This window comes from Synchiropus splendidus, chromosome 5, assembly GCF_027744825.2.
Source record: "Synchiropus splendidus isolate RoL2022-P1 chromosome 5, RoL_Sspl_1.0, whole genome shotgun sequence".
Classification (NCBI taxonomy): Eukaryota; Metazoa; Chordata; class Actinopteri; order Syngnathiformes; family Callionymidae; genus Synchiropus; species Synchiropus splendidus.
The window spans coordinates 9,992,192-10,009,044 of NC_071338.1; the positions used below are offsets into that span (position 1 = coordinate 9,992,192).

The following is a 16,853-nucleotide window of genomic DNA, read 5'->3' on the forward strand; positions in this document are numbered from 1 at the left end:
AATTTAAGAACCTTTAACAATAATAAACTGCAGCTATAAGATAATAGTATTACTGATAATAATAGGTGCATGTGACATTATTTTAACTTGGTACAACCTTTTTTTTATTGTAGCATTTCAATGCAATAGGGTGTGATGTTTCTATGTGTTCGTGTTGTGTTTCAGCTTTTCTAACAAGTGTTTCATGCAAAAATCTTTAAGGTCCTCTCCCAATTTGGACCCTGATTTATTAGAAAAGGTGGTACCACTTAAGCTACAAGTGAGAGCTACTACTAATGTGTTCAATTGTGATAAATGGATTGTTGGCAAAGGGGCATTAAGTAAGAAGCAAGTTAGAAGACAGCAAGGGTCTAACTAGGCAACAACATCCTTGCAGTGTGCTCCAAAGCAATATGGTCAATGCTGCAGACACAGATGGTGATAAAATATTTGAAGGCCGATGATGTAAGTTAGTGGAAGGGAATTTCAACTTTTCACCCATTTAGATCTTTCAAAGACGTTTGGCAAGGTGGATGGGATGGAACAATGGTGGCTAGTTGCATCATGCTTGTTAGTGCTGGTGTGTGTGTGTGTGTGTGTGTGTGTCCATCCAATGACAGCTTGAGTGCCTGCCTTCTCCCTCAGTGTAAACTGATGCCCCTCATTCACCCACTTGTTCTCACTTCTTCTTGTGCTACCTTCTACTCATGCTATTCTGCCATCTTTCCCCAATCAACTGAATATTTTCTTTGTCAAGTTAAAATGAATAAATAGCAATGAAAGCACATTTGTATGAATAGTGTGTTGGTTAAATGTCCAAAAATATCTCCATCACTCGAAGTCACTCCTATTTTAAAGGTGTCTCTGTGAAGATTTGGAAAGAAATGAATAAAAAAAACAAAAGTCTGACCTCTCCTGTAGAACCTCACCTGACCTTTTTCCCATAAGTTCTTCCACATCTATGGCAACATTCTTAACCCAAGAGCACGGACATCACCGTCACATATTCTCATTGACAAGGTATCAGCTACAGAAGCATCAAGATTAGTCAACCGATGACCGTCGCTTAAATAAAACCAATATACCAACATGCTGCACAGTGTCAGGAGTGTGGGTGAACAGAAAACAACAACTTTGAAACACACATCAAAATACAGACAATGCCACAACGTAGAGGCCAAAGATTTCTCATCCCACCCAAACACCTTCATTTATGTCTTCAGTGAATCAATCAATAGAAGCTGGATTCAAATCCATGTAAATTTGGCAGCCAGACCCCGCAGCGAAGGGTTGCCAGGGAACTCTCATTAAGGACAGAAAAGAAAGGAGAGATTTGTCTGTGTGCAACCGCAGAGGGGGACGGCAGCAATCACGAAATGGGCCATGAGGTTTGTTGGAAGCCTTCTTGGGATGAGACACACAGACAGAGAGGCGGCTGTGTGACACTGTAAACACTAGCAAGCCATATGAACATAGACAGGGAGGATCGTGCGTGATAGTGTTACCATTAAATATGCATGCTGAGACTGTGACCAAGGTGCTGTGTGCGTGTGTGTGTGTTGACCGGTATATCCACTGGTTACCAGAACATTGCATTCCACGCAACTGACTTCATTGTGAAACGAACACATGGCAACCTGACGTGTAGCTGTAGGAGATGTATTCTGAATGTAAGGAGATGAAGCGATTTTGGACGTGGATTTGGATGCCAATCTATGTCTAATGTATAATTGGGGAGGCGAGTGCAGCAGTGTGCATATGGTGGACTGGAAACCAATCAAAGTGTATTGTGTGGTGTTGCTTTTTGGTTTGGGTTTGAATAGCGCATTTATCTTATCCTGAATCCCAAGTGGCTTCTGATGCCGAGCTGCAGCCAGGAATTGTTTTTGACTCGCAGAGATTAATGGATTCGACTTTTTATTTTGGAGTAAAATCATTTTTTAATGCACTATAGTAGGGCATTCATGAAAATTTAAATACACATAAAACAAAGCATCTCTAACACTCACTAGTGCTCGAAACACTGAGAGAAGAAACACCTTTTTTTGTCACTCATTTTAGGAACTCGCGGCCTGTTTTCATGTTGGAGGTCAGTCAAGGTGTCAGGGACATGGGAGACTCATTTATGGCCCATTAAACCCTGTGCTTCTCCAATGTGAGTTGGTTTTCCCACAGGAGGTCGTCATGGATGAGCATTTCTGAGAGATTCCGGTACGTGTTCAAGGATAACATCACTCTTCTAGTTTCAGCAAACTGAATGATCATACAGATGGCACTAGGATAGAGATAGGGTTCCATTATGAGGGTGTTCAGAGATTCACACGTTCTTTCATCTTCCTTCTTTAGGATATGAACAGGTGGCAAAGGTGTCTGGGCCTATTTGAGTTGGCTTCAGTTACCCTCTTACAAAGTTTTTGTGTTGACAGGAAGATACTAACTTGGATTCAATACTTTGATGTGTTCAAATTTGTTGTCAGTTTTGTCTACAGGTTAATGTTAATTTCCTGGACGAGATCATCACTCAATATCAAATTAAGAAACACAATAACAGAAAATATAATAAACTAAAGGTACTGGGACAGTGCAGACCTCCACCTCCATACTCTGAATGCTATGTGGTCAAGCAAACAGCCAACACAACTGCACATAGATAAACAATAACGCAGACTAGACAGATACGAAAAAGGGGAAAATTCGCTGGAAATAAATGAGAAACCCTTTAAAATGTGGATGAATCTAAGGTTGATTTCTTACATTGATTGAGCAGAGTTTTACAAGTCAAATTGTCAGGTCTTTGCCAGGGACACATGAGCGAACGTGTCTTTCTCAACCTTAGAATTTCAGGGGAAACAGGGGATGGGACTCAGTCCATCAGCATGATCTCCTTCAGTCTCCTTCATCATAGATGTTTTGATTATGACATCAGACTGTATAGTAACTTATTGTTTATCTTGTTGAGCTTGGGTTGAAGGACTTCCTCAAATACAAAGTTATTCATTCCAAAAAAATTATTGCCACATATTTTTTGTTCTGTAGCTGTACAGCTGCTGCTGTTTTTTTCTTTTGCTTTAGCTCGCACTGCCATTAACAACAGGACGAGACAAGACGATCTATTTAATTTATTCCGACTACTCTTCTTACTTTTAGCCTAAGGTTTAACCTAACCTTACTTCAAGGAAAAAATGTTCGGACAAATTTTGTATATCGATATTCAGCCTAAACATGTTGGGATTTGACTTTTGGTCCATAAAACCCAGCCCCTGTTTACCACCACAAGTCACCCACTCCCATAATCCTTTTCACAGTCTGCTTCAGCACCAGCGTTACTGAATACAGGTGAGGCAATGCAACACTGGCTAAAGACTCTGGGCTTGGTGGGACTCGCTTGGGGTAGAAAACCTTTCAATATACAAGCGTATCAGATTTTCTCATCATGTTCCACAATGTGGAAATTAATCGTCCATCCAGGACTATAACTGGATTATTAAAGGCAAGTCAAATGTTCCTCTGGCTTTAGTCTGTTTACTATAAACCCCAACACTATATCATCTGGAACATGTACATTTATTATGCTGGAAATACCACAAAGCAAATGTGTGTAGTCAAAAACATTTTTATTCTGCTAAATTATACCTTTTTTTCTTTTTTCCTTCCTCCTATTAGTACTTTCTGAAAGAAGCAAACAAATATAATTCAGTAAGCACACATTTCAGTCTTTAGATGTAAGTGTAGTACAGAGAGTAAAATGATTCTTCCCTGAACAGTTCTTAAGTATTGTATGTATATTATGTGAAAACCTACTGTATACAGTAGGCACAGCCTCAAAAATGGAATAAAAATAGCAAAAACGAATGTGACATTACAAAAGTTAATTCTTGCCATATGTGTTTTCCTTTAGTGTACTGAATGACATCGATGATCGTAGAAATATCCTCCAACAGAGAGTGGCGATGAACAACAGTAAATAAGAAAAATGAGGAGAGAAGTCGTTCTTTCATGTCTTAGAAAGGTTCTCCAGTGTCAGGTCCTTTTAAGCCTCCATCAGCAGGTACACATATCTGCTGCTCTCTCTGGGGTCCAATTCCTCACCGTCTTCTCTCCTCAACCCAACCAGCCACCCCTTCATCCATCACCCATTTCACAACACATCCATCCTTTCCCTTGGTCCATTCACCCATGGAGGACAGCGGAGGAAGAGAGGAAGCAATTTTAAGGTGAGCAGAGGGACAAAGAGGTATTGCAAGAAGAGGAAAAATTAAAAGCAGCTGAATGGAGAGATCTGAGGAGCAAACAAGAGACTTGTGAAAGGTGCAATGACCTTGTGTTAGACTGATGCATCTCTGGAGAACACAAATTGTCGGACCGCTCGTACACACACACACACACACACACACACACACTCTCACTGACAGAGTGCTGTAGGAATCACCACTTTGTCACTGCGCAGGCTTATCCATTATATCACCCCCCGCCCCGTCTCTCTCACTGTCCCTGCCTCACTGCTGCTCCAGCCAGCCAGGAGTGGGACGGCGCTGACACTGCTGGTAATCAGATGGCAGTTGTTCTGAGGACAATTTTTCAGCATATACAACCACAACTCTATTTGCCTTTTAACGCTTGTCTCCTGGTTTTTAGCTGCTGCATTTCTGACTTGAATTCAAAGCCTGACAATTATCATCTTCTGCAGTTTGGCACCAATTATCAGGGTTCTATCTTCAGATAGGAGGATGACAATTTTTTTCCATGGAGAATTCCACACTATAAAAGCGCAGTTAATGGACAGCGCTGAACAGCGCTTTGGCAACACTGAGCTGACTTTGATTGTTTTCAAGAAACACCAAATGATTTTAGTCCATGCTCTAAACTGCACACAAGTGTGAATGCAGTTGTAGTGAGTGTCTTTCTGATTCTGAGACATTTGCTTATCGAAACAAGTCCAGTGTGCACAGTCATGGACAAGCAGTGCGCTGGAAAAGAATGTTTTTTTTCCCCTATTTAAGTGGTGAGCCACAATACCATAGAATATCTCCACATATAAAAGAAATGGGGACTGAAGTCTCCGACTTGGACTTGATTCGCACCTATTACTGACTTCAGACTGGACTTGGACTGGAGGGCAAAAGGCTCGGTCTGGACTTGTGATTTGTGACTGGTGCGCGGTGTTCAGTTTCCATTCTGATCTCCTGCTTCCTGATACCAATCCTCGGATGGCCATTCTTTGAGCATGCATGCACACCTCATGGTCAGCAGCCGTCCACCTGACAATAACCAACAAAGGCTGTGCAGCCACCTGCTGTACTGCTTTTTCTCTGGTGATGGCAACTATAGGGGTGAATTACAGAGTGGCCAACTGCAACGTCAGCCAGTGTTGAAGTGTTGAGTGTTGAATGGTCAAAGATGCTACAATGACCATTGAAATGTATCTGACATCTCAAAACGCATCCAAATAAGTCAGTCGTGTAACGGGTGCAACATTAGCATTAACACCAGTGATCTATCAGCTAAGTGATGTTCTATCTGTTAAACTGACACATCAAGTCAACATCCAATGCACTTTCATGTTGCGGGTTATGTTTCCCACTTTTCATTTTTCCACATTGTCATATCCCGTGCGCTCGCACAAACATTCTAGCTTGGAGAATGCACTCCTCGATCTCAGGTGTGCAGACGCTCTGTGTGTGTGCACCAATTTTTGTGCATGACACATGAGTCACCGTGCGAGGTCTCAGTCAGAAAAACAAAAAAAAATAAAATAAAATGCATTTTGAAAATCCTGATGTGCGAAGCCCCCTTAACTATGAACAATAATAAATAATAATTCAAATAAATATAATATTGTCCAAACAATGCCTCCAATAGCAACAAGAGAAGCTAGATAGTCATTTAGCTTTTCTTGTTGTACCATTTGTGCTGGTTCATTGTTGTGGTTAACTATGAATGCTGCAGTGATGTTTATCTTTGTTTCCCTTCTGACATGAGCACAGGGCTCCATTATCATCAAAAGGTTGATTCAAACAGTCTTGTCTGTCTTCACTCTACACATGGGTCAGACGTTCAGTGAGTGGCATTTATTCCTCAGATAGTAGAGCTGAGCGATGAGGTTCAGTCACTTCTAGTGTGGTTGCTCCGTGGAACTTGGAATACGTCACATTTAATGCTACATTCACATGATTTGACCGTATAACCTTGCCTTTCTAAACACAGTAAAATACTGTATTTCCAAAGTTCAAACTCCATCACTCGATACTCAATATTTACACTTCAGTTGACGTGGTTGGATGCAAGCGCCCCGATGGGAAATGTAAATGAACACATTCTGCGACTATTTGTATGAATTATTTAAAAGCAAGATCTCTGGTGGAGTAAACAACACCAAAACGGAGGCTGGCGACACTCAAAATGGGGGTGTAATCGACATTGAAGACATAAAATAATGTTGGTGACTGGAATCGAAAAAAAAAAAAAAAAGAAAACCTCAGGAAACAGAGTGCTTCAGAAATGAGTGTGTGAGTCACATGGAGAGTTGATGGGGACGGAATAACGGAACCATGCAGTGGTACATACTGGCGGCTGAATGAGGGAATTGATGAGATAAATACCAGGACGTCACTTTGTTTTAAGGAGGGGGGAATCCATGATTATAATGGGCTACACGCTAGAGTAAGTCTAATACAAAATCATCTACGTGACTGGCTTATTACATGTCTTAAATGACATGTTCTGTAAATATTTACCATAAAAAAACGAGGAATGTTTCTCTTACTCATGGCCCTTCTTTGGCGGGCGCACGTCATTTCGCTGCTTATCTTCATTTGTCTCTACGGTGAAGCACTGATCTACGACTCTCCCGTACGTGTGGATGCGTGCGTGCGTTCAGGAGTGTCAGAGTTTTCTATACTGCTGAACATAACCGAGGTTTCGATGGCGTACAGGATTTGTGTGGGGTGTGGACAAACGGACCCTTGGCAAATAGTCGGAAGATGATCCCCCCCATTCCTCCATATAGCACAAAACAGATGCCTCTGTGACCCTCTAAATTTCTGTGACCCTCTAAATGCAGCATGACTAATAAATGTTGTAAATTGTTACAAGCTTTTCATTGGAAACAGGAGTAACATAATGAGGATTTAATGACCAAACCTACTCTTTTACTGGCCAGAATTGTAAGTTATACACACCTAGTTATTATCTTTATGTTAATGAAATCTACTAACTGCCTTTGACATGCCATATTTGGCCCTAACTTTAATCAAAAAACGTTATTTGTTGGTCAAAACAGATAGATTTTCTTGCTTATTTACCAGTGAAAAACAAGAGATCAAGCTTGTATAGACCTTACTGCAACACCTGGGTCGCCTCCCGCCAAAAAAAGCAACTTCTTAGTTATTCTTTCTTCAGGTTGTTTGGCTTCTCTCTTCTGCCTGATAAACGAATGACTGAATAGCCGAAAGAGTGAACAAAACATGCTCGTTGCATTAAGGGAGGTTAAATGAGTCCCTTCGTGATACTTCTGTCGTCTCCAGTAGTTCAGACTAACCGTGGTGTTGGGCACCGCTCTGACTACAGCGTTGCAGTGGTAACCATCGAGCAAGATCATCCCTGGTTCGATCTTTGCTATGGGAATTGGAACTCACTGAAGACTCATGCATATGTAATGAGATCCGTTGCTTATACAAACATGTGTTTTCATTTTAAAAGGTCCATTTATATTCAATTACCATTCAGCCGCTGATCTGTGCTGAGTTGTTGGATATTAGTTTCTTCAACAGCATCATGTCTAAATGAGACCGTCCCTCATGACAGGATATATAACTACTTCATAAGGTCTACCAGCATCTTCAAAGAGATTTCCATGAATTGCTTCCCCCTAACAGAAATCCATTGCTGCCACTTTAATTCACGATTCTACTCCTTTGGCCATAGGTTCAATTCAAATTAATAATGCATCATGGTCTATTGGTGGAATGCTTTTTTTTTTTTTTTACTGCGATGGAAATGGAAAGACTCGCAACCCCTGGCTGCTACAGCAAAATTCCACTGAGCCTTTCTGTGCCACACATTCTCCCTCCGAATGACGGGTGGCAACACTTCTCAGGTGGACTTTTGTGTCTCAGAGTGACGCCGAAGTCAGCCACCTGTACTGCGTGATAATGCATTTGGCTTAGAATCCCATCTGTGGGCTGGTGCGCCTCTTGATCTGTGCGAGAGGGAAAACATTTGCGATTGTTATGGCAACATGCAACACTTATCTGACTGAAAAGTCCACTGGAAAATGACCATGATCTGACGCCTTTAGAGAGAGAATGTGTTGCAGTTCTGTGGGGGAAGATAATGTGGCTTGTCCAGTCTTGAAGGATCACTTACAGAGATGATTTCCTCTGTTCTTTGTGTATGTTTTTTTGAAAATAGATTGATTTACCTTCCCACTGCAAGTAGACTCAACTGCTTTCATGTCTTTCATCAATCATCTCATCCTACAATATTCGTACGCAGTAGTGGGTCATTGGGCAAAGGGAGATGCTGGATGTCGTGTGCAAGGCATAGACATAGATAACACATGAAATACAGTCTGAAAACGGTGATCCGGATCTAATATTGAATCATTTGTTCCTGGTATCATTTCATTTCCTGCAAATTTCATCCACACTCGTCCATTATTTTGGACACGGACAAGACAAACGTCAACAACATAACCATCTTGGCAGAGGTAATGAACCACGACACTCCATTCATTCACATCGGCAAACACTAGAACTGTTCTAACTGAGGCTGAAAGTAAGAGGCTAAATTCATTAATGTTGTTGTGTTGCAGCGTTTGAATTTGTAGTGGCTTTTGTAGATGTGTTTCGGTGTTGTCATTTGCTGTGAGCTTTCCTGGCCACCGTAGCATGAGACTGTTTCATTGACATAACCAATGAGACTTTCATAATATAACTTCATTTTATTTTAGAATGGGAAAAGCTAAATTGAGTGTTCCCCGGTGATAAGTTTCATATAAGTTTTATTAATTTACGTTCTTAAAAGTAGTGGGACTGCCCACGGTAATTCAGTCCTGCCCTTTGTATGAGCAGGGCAGTAGACCAAAGTAAAGACTTTCATTTATACATTGAGTTTCGGACGACCTTGCCAACTGTGACAACATAAAAAAAAGACAGCTCATCCAAAGTAGAAACCACTGTTGGCATTTTGCGGGACTTCTCAAATGCAATTACATTTAAAAAAAAAAAAAATGAAAGGAAAAGCGAGAGAGGACCACCGACCTTCTGCATGGACACCCATGTCTGCAGAAGCTGCCAGCTGAATGTCAACCAGAGATATCTCACAAATGATAACTGTAGTATGGTGACCAATTGCACAGAGAGTCATGAGAATTATGCTGAGCTTTCATCTTGTTATGACTTCATATTTGACCTCTCTCCGAATGATATTCGATGTCAGACATCCTTTTTTAAAGTTCTGTACCATCTGGAGTTTCTTGGCAGTTAATGTGCAGTTCACTTTTATCTCAGTTTTGTGAATTAAAAGTGGTTGGACATGTACTTTAGGTCGGGCATCACTGGAGTCTGCAATATTAAAAAAAAAAAAAAAAAGGAATTTGTAAAGTGAAGACTATTGACTTTCTTAAAGATTATTAACAACAAGTAGTCGCCTAAAATAACTGTTCAGCTGTTCAGCAAGACAAACATTTTAAAAGGAAAGATGACATAAATAACTGCTGCTTTATGCGTTTGGAAAAGATGAGAAAACTAGATCAATGACCATCTTGACAGCATGAATATCAGTAAATGTAATATGAAGAGAGACAAAACTGACTTTATTTTTTTCCTCCATCTAAGCAGATATTGATGCTGAAATTATTTTGGAATGGAATTCTCTCAGGATTTGTCATGAATTAATTACCACCCGGCTCCTTCTGAGTCAAAGTCCATCTCCAACATTTTTGAAATTTATGGGCCAAATCTGGCAGTAAATATTATTTTTTCTATTGGTCCATAAGAAATGAGATCCATACGATTGCCCTACATCAAATGAAGGGTTCACTACAGTACATCTCCATGTATGGGCTCATTATAGCACATGAGATTACTTGCTTACAGGCCTTATTTATTAGGCCCTTCTCATATTGCGCCTCAGTAGTGATGGGCCAGTGAGGCTTCATGAAACAGTGTCCTTATTTTTAGAGCCCGGTAGGTGGCTCTGTCGGTGAAGTTTCATTGAAATGGCTGTTCACATACAAAGATTTTAGAGCAGAGAGAGCCATCTAGTGGGCTCTGAAAATAAGGACACTGTTTCATGAAGCCTCATCGACTCATCACTACTCCTGGGTAAGTGAACCAACAGCCATTAAGGTTGTCCCACACTACTAGTTTGAGAGTATCTTTTGTGACACAAAATATATTTAACAAAGAAAAGCATATACATTTTGGAAGAGGAGCTACTCCTTTGTGAGAGCTCACGACCGTGTTGGCGTCTCTTCTGGTTAAACCAACAGAAACCACACAAGAATCCTTGTGAAGTTAAACTTGGACACAATAGTGATTAGGCTTTTGAATATCACATGGTGGATTAGCTGAGAGTCGGTGGGATTAATCCACTAGCTGGCATGAATGTTGGTACAATAATGAGGGCAAGACCATTGTTTTGGCTGCCACCGTTATGAGAGTCGCAAGTAACATGTCCCCCAGTGGTAGTTTTTTTATTCATTTATTTTTTATTATTATATGAGACGGAGTGGTGATGGATAGCTTTAATTTTAATATTCATAGGGTGGCCAACATATTGCAGTGCACAACAGCATTTCACCAAATTCTCAGTGGATTTTCATTTAGCAACGGAAATGCTGAGAGCACTCAATGGAGGAAACCTGGCCTCTGTGTAGAAGCGTAGAACTAGAAGTAGAAGAAGAAGAACCACCAACACACAACACATTTCACCCAGTTTAGATCATCGGGTGAGCATGAGCCCAGACTAACATTTAACATTAGCATTTATTTTATCTGTATAAACTCGGATATACAAACAAGTGACAGCCAATACATTTCTTTGCTTTACTCCACTTAGCACTGGGGCAGAGTAACGTACACAGTACCAACTCATACCGACTGACAGTGTCATGTCATTAAATAAAACTTGACTGTTTTTGGAGAATGAGAGGAAACCCAGAGGACATTTCTAACATTTCCTGAGCTCAAACAATAATGCTCACAATAAACAATAAAAGATGTTCTCCATCACCTTCTCCGAACAAATCTCCTAAGCAACAGCTTGATAACGCTACTCCGCATAACATGCTGCTCACATGATCAATACCAATAAGTTCATTTTCCGCAACACTGTGCTCATCGTCTTTAAAACACAAGGAGTAGCCCTGGCTATCATGAGCACATATCTGATTACAAGTGCAATCCGTCACACAGAAAAAGCGCGCTGGCGAACCCAAATGGAAAAGTGAAGTGTGAAACATGGCTCTTGTATGTGGGACCGCAGTAGTCATCAACGCAGCTTTTACTATGAAGCGTTATCACTGTAGCTGTCCTGCAATATGAACTCAAGTCTAAAGTAAACTCAACTTCATTTACAGCTAGCCAGCGAACAAACTGCTCAGTGTCTGAGTGAGAGAATATTTGCACAGCGCATGATGGGTTAGAAAATAATGAATAATATTAATATGAAATTCTGCTATTGTGGACTTACAAAAGCAGTAACTGAAGTAGAAATGATGGACACAGTAGAATGAAAAGAGGAAAAGGGAAGCCATTAGAGACTTCATTTACCTTCAGTGTCTTGGCCCAGACAGGTTGATAGCAGGAGTAGAAAAAGGACTCCAGTTCCCATTACACCTCGCCGTTTGACCCTGCCCCATGACAGCGGCCCGATTAGATGCGTTCCGACCATCCTCACCACCGTGCTTCACCTGGTGTGCCGCTGTGTCGAGAGACAGAGGGAGACAGGAAACACTTCTTAACATTACAATGGTGGACTTCAACATCTCTAACTCTTCTCTGGTCTGTACTGATGGGTTCAGTTCATGGCATTCACACAAAATGCTCTCTAGATGCCATCAGCTGAGTTGCTGAGGCTTGCAACATCACATTACTCTTGATGGAAATGTGTTTGTGCCTTTTCAAAAATGTCCTCCAGATAAGATCTCTTAGAGCTCTGACAATGTTATGCATTTGTTTTGTGTTCCTATACAGTGCTCGACCTCTCCAGCCAATCACAGACTCTTTATTCCAGGCGGACATAGGTTCTGTGAAGTGTCTCTTCAGATGAAAATATACTGTACAAGGTTGCTGATGACTGAAGTGGAGCCAGTGCCAAAGCAACTATCGCTCATGGCTGCAGTTCCTCAGTTTATGCCACTTTGGTTGAGATACTTTTAACGGCAAGTAAGAACATGTATTGCTGAGGGGGATAAGAGCCTCCTTTGATGTTCTCAGCAAAAGACAGTTCTGTGGCAGCCGAACTCTGCATCCGTATGTCTGTAAATTGGTCTGTGATGGCTTTGCTCTCAGCCATGTGAGAAATATCCGCATGTTGCTCACTTGGCACCCTCAACTGACAACACGCTGAAGGACACTCAGTGGCAACGCCATGGATTGGAAATTGTAAAGCTAATGTATGTACTCATGTGTATAGTTGGTATGCCATTGTGATCTAATACTTTGATGCAGAGATGTGATGTGACCTTTACAGCCAGAAAACAGCGCTTCAACTGCTATTAGACTTTGTCTACAGCGACATATTTGTTTGGGCCCGGACACGTTGTTTTTTCGGACCCACCCAGGTGCTGAAAACAAAAGGAGATGAGTGTACCACACAAACTCATCAATTCATTTGAGTAATTTGTTTCCTATCAGTTCATCAAGTGAAAGCTTCTTGTCCTTGACTCTTGCAAGACAGCACTAACTTCCCAACTTAGATGATGGTTTGAACAAACACAAAGACGTGATACGCCATGACACAAGGTCAGCAGGTGAATATCTCATGCTTATAACTTGTCTTCATGGTCATTGTCCACAAGGCAAAGGAGTAATTTCTTCTTGTACACACATTTTTTTGTTTGGAGAAGTTATTCAGATAAATAAATAATACAATAAAATACACAAAAAAAAACATTGGATCATTTGGTAGTGTGTCCTACATGGGAGCATCTACAGCTAACTTTTTATTGTTAAAATGAATATCAATCCAGAATTAGGAACCATAAGAAACACATTATGTTCTTTGGCGGAGCAAAATTGTACAGATGAAAACGAAAGACTAAAGTTAAAATGTAAAACAGCAAGTTGATTCCTGATTCCTCGGAATGGGTTGTTAAACTGTCGTGAAAGTCATTTTACAACTCGGATGCTATGTGAGAACTTCTTTTGGTGTTTTTATCCAGACAGACTTGATGAAATACCCTCAGCGAGTAAGATTTGACTCAGCCCAGTGCAACACCAGAACCTCCTTCAGCTTCAGTGCAATGCTCTACAGACCCATGAAATCCAACCCAGAGTGTTGGGATGTGGGATGGCAGGTTGATTCAGCATCAACTGATCTTCTCTTCCCTTATTCAGTGGCTCTGTACTGGAGGTCCGACGCTAAAACAAAGGCATTGCCATTTCCATCTGAAGTCTTCATGCCAACATTCTGTGAATTATTAATTTTGACTAGTACAAAGCGACAGTAATGACCCATGCCGTGTACAGCAACACAACGTTAAAGGCATTAGACAGCACTAATACAGGATTATTGAAAATAACAAGTCGTGAAACAGAAAAGCCGAACAATAAAGCAATAATAATCAATGAAAAATAACACCAATAACTAAAATGAGTTGCATCACACTATGCTGTGATGGCATCACCAAAACATGCAGGATGCAGACTAAATGAGACTGCGGACGGGAAATTTCGATTTAATAAAAAATTATAAACAATATTTTTACACAACATCGTGGCATTCAAACAAACCAAGCTGCAAATATGGTGCAGGATGTAGTTTACACTGCTTTACACAAGCAGATGGCAGACACCTTCAATGTGAGCAACATTTGTGGCTGTGGAGGATTTGGAGTAAACAGTTTGCAAACTGCTCCCTGGTTGGTAGGTGGCGCGGGAGAAAACACACTGTACATAGCAGGGGAGGCTGCATGGTTACGCCGTAAATCATCGTTGTTGTTCAGCGATGAAGAGGAATGTCTCCAGTAGATCAGATAAACATTTGGAAAAGTTGTGCAATCCACTAAAAACTATGGTTTCCTCTGGGTGCGGTCATAATATACAAAGTAGATGAGTGAATTTACTACCTATCTACTATATCAAACTTTGGGTCACACTGAAGAGTCTTCTCTTTCTTAGTTTGCCATCAGCTCTAACTGTTTAGAAGCTACAGTTTTGAAAAAGTGATATCCATTTCATTGAAAAAAACCCTGGCCCCCAGAGAGTTAATTCACTCAACTAAAGACCCACTTCTTCAGCTTTCAACATCATGCATTTGTGACTTAACTAATAATTATGTAAACAGAACTGCAGCCCATGAAAATTGCCAAAATGTAGGGTTTTATGTTGCCGCCGTGTTTGTTATTTTTTAAAGTTAAAGACTTGAAAATGGATGAAGGTCACTTGTCTCAATTCACCATATGTTATAAAGAGGTGTTACATTGTTGCTAGCACTGAAAATAACTTCAAAAAACATCAAAATACACATTGTAAACAGCGCTGTTGATTTATTTTAACTGTGATTCAGATGTGCCTGTTTGCACACGTCGCCTTCTTAGACCTGGAACCATTGAGTATTTAGCACCAGACGACCAAGTGCTGTTTTGTTTATTTAATTCGGTTGTGATTGTTCTGCACGGACATGATGAAAATTGCAACACAATACATGACCTCACTGCTACCAGAAGTTGTTAAATTTTCTATGTAATTCAAATGAGAATTAGGTAAAAATGACTATTATCACAGACTGTCATTACAAACAGGGAGGGATGAGATGCTCACAACAACACATCCAACCTTGCAAACAGATTTGACCACGTGAGAGAGGCAGTTCATTTCTTCTCTAGGTAAGCACACTGGAAAAAATGGAATATATTTACTGCACCCGTATGCAACATCAGACACTTTGTAGGTTTTAGATGTCTCCAATGAGCCCAACACAGCCACTTTATGGAGCCGCACACAAACCCTTGTGGCACGCATGTAGTTTGTGATACCGTCGCAGTGGTAACATTTTATGACACAAGGTAATAGTTTTGCAATATAAGGGTTTGAGCTCAGATTCCTGCTGTCTTTCCGACCACTGGGACTCTCATCCATCTTTTTTAATTGCTTGGATCTATAATCTTTCCCCCATTCTCTGCAAGGACATGTAAGCCCCTTGAAGTATTGAATACTTCCCATCCATATTTTCTGCTGGCCGTGCAGTTTTAGGGACAAAAACTCTTTGACTCCATCTTTTCAAACTGAAACGGAGGTGGTCATTTAAAACATAAGTGCCCAACCCATCACAGGTGCTGAGACATCAACAGCGTTATTACCACTTTAATAGACTGTTTAGACGTTTTCCTCTGGTGAATTGAGGAGAAATAAAAATCGTCTGTGCCGAAAGAGGATCGTGAAATGGATTAGGTGGAATGGTGCGACACTGAAATTGGACGGAAGAGACTAAGTTGTTTGCAGGTACAGCATGAACATAGAAGCTGTGGAGTTAATAGCTAAGTAAGGCTACATGGAATTGGTTGAATTGAATTGGTTTGCTGTTATAAATTTGAGGTCATCTCCCAGATAAGGATATAAATTTGTATCGACTTTCAGGGCTTGAGCTCACACTCCTGCATTGCTTTTTGCTAGCACTGTAAATAACTTCAAAAACATTAAAAAAAAATCACATTTGGTCCCCATTAAAAAAACAAAAACAACACTCCATCCATCGAGATGTGTTATTATTCTAGGGGAGACACATGTGTGACACACCTGCAGTGTTCCAACAGTCAAGTGTGATGCAACTGCTCCACTTCCAAATGTGGTATTGAGGAATTCATGAAATTGCCATTTGACTTCAACAAGCAGAAGCGAAGGCAGAGACAAATCCCCGCTATCTTTGGGGATTTGTACTAGAATGACAGTCAAGAAGGGAAGCAACGTTTAAAATGTTGGGATATCTTGTAGTCTTGTATCTTGTAGTCGTGTCTCTCTTCTTTAACAATGTGAACTGACTAGTGAGGTAAAGACAGCGAGTGTCTTTGCCCAACAGCAGTCTGAGGTTCCGATTTGGAAGAAATTAATTAAGACTGTCGAGTCTCTCAGGCTCATATGATTAAAACCGTAACTGGAGCCAAACATATTCTTACATCCTCTGCCACGGAGGTTGTGTTTCTGTAGGCGCCCTCAGTTCAAATGATTACAATGATATTGCGATGTTGTCTTGTACCTGAATATCAAGCAGCTAGGGCTCTTTTGGTGTCAGTTGTGGCAAAGTATTTCAGCTGACATTTCAGTTGCTAAGATCAAGAACGTTGTATTTTGAGGCCGCATTGACATCATGATCCATCTTTGTTTATCAATCATTTCTGCTTCCACACACCAAAACAAGACAGGCTGAACTTGTGAATAATAAACTGTATGGACCCTTTCCAATAGGTTGTAAATGTAGCAAACAAATGTCAGACACTTTACATCTAACGCTCCAACGCATTTGCTGACCTGCTCAGAGGTTGCATTGCTAATTGTACTCAGTACAAGCATCTTAGTTGCTTCAGGGCATTGACTTCTGCCAGTCTCTTGTTACATTATTTAAAAATCATTTCTTCCCATAATGAATCATTTGACCTAGATGTTGACAGTTTGTCCTGAAGTTGCAATGCTGCGATCCAAGGCGAGTTTGAG

At 40.7% G+C, this 16,853-nt stretch overlaps 1 protein-coding gene across 4 annotated transcripts in view; it reads right to left on the reverse strand.

Annotated features, from left to right (window-relative positions):
• The window catches only part of LOC128758639 (protocadherin-15-like), a 175,399-nt gene that overhangs the window by 134,081 nt on the left and 24,465 nt on the right, over positions 1-16,853 (reverse strand). For all 4 annotated transcript variants that reach the window (XM_053864808.1, XM_053864806.1, XM_053864805.1 and 1 more), the window contains exon 2: positions 11,754-11,904. In XM_053864808.1, coding sequence (XP_053720783.1) covers positions 11,754-11,874 — 121 coding nt within the window. In that variant the 5' untranslated portion in view covers positions 11,875-11,904. The remainder of the gene's footprint in view (positions 1-11,753; positions 11,905-16,853) is intronic.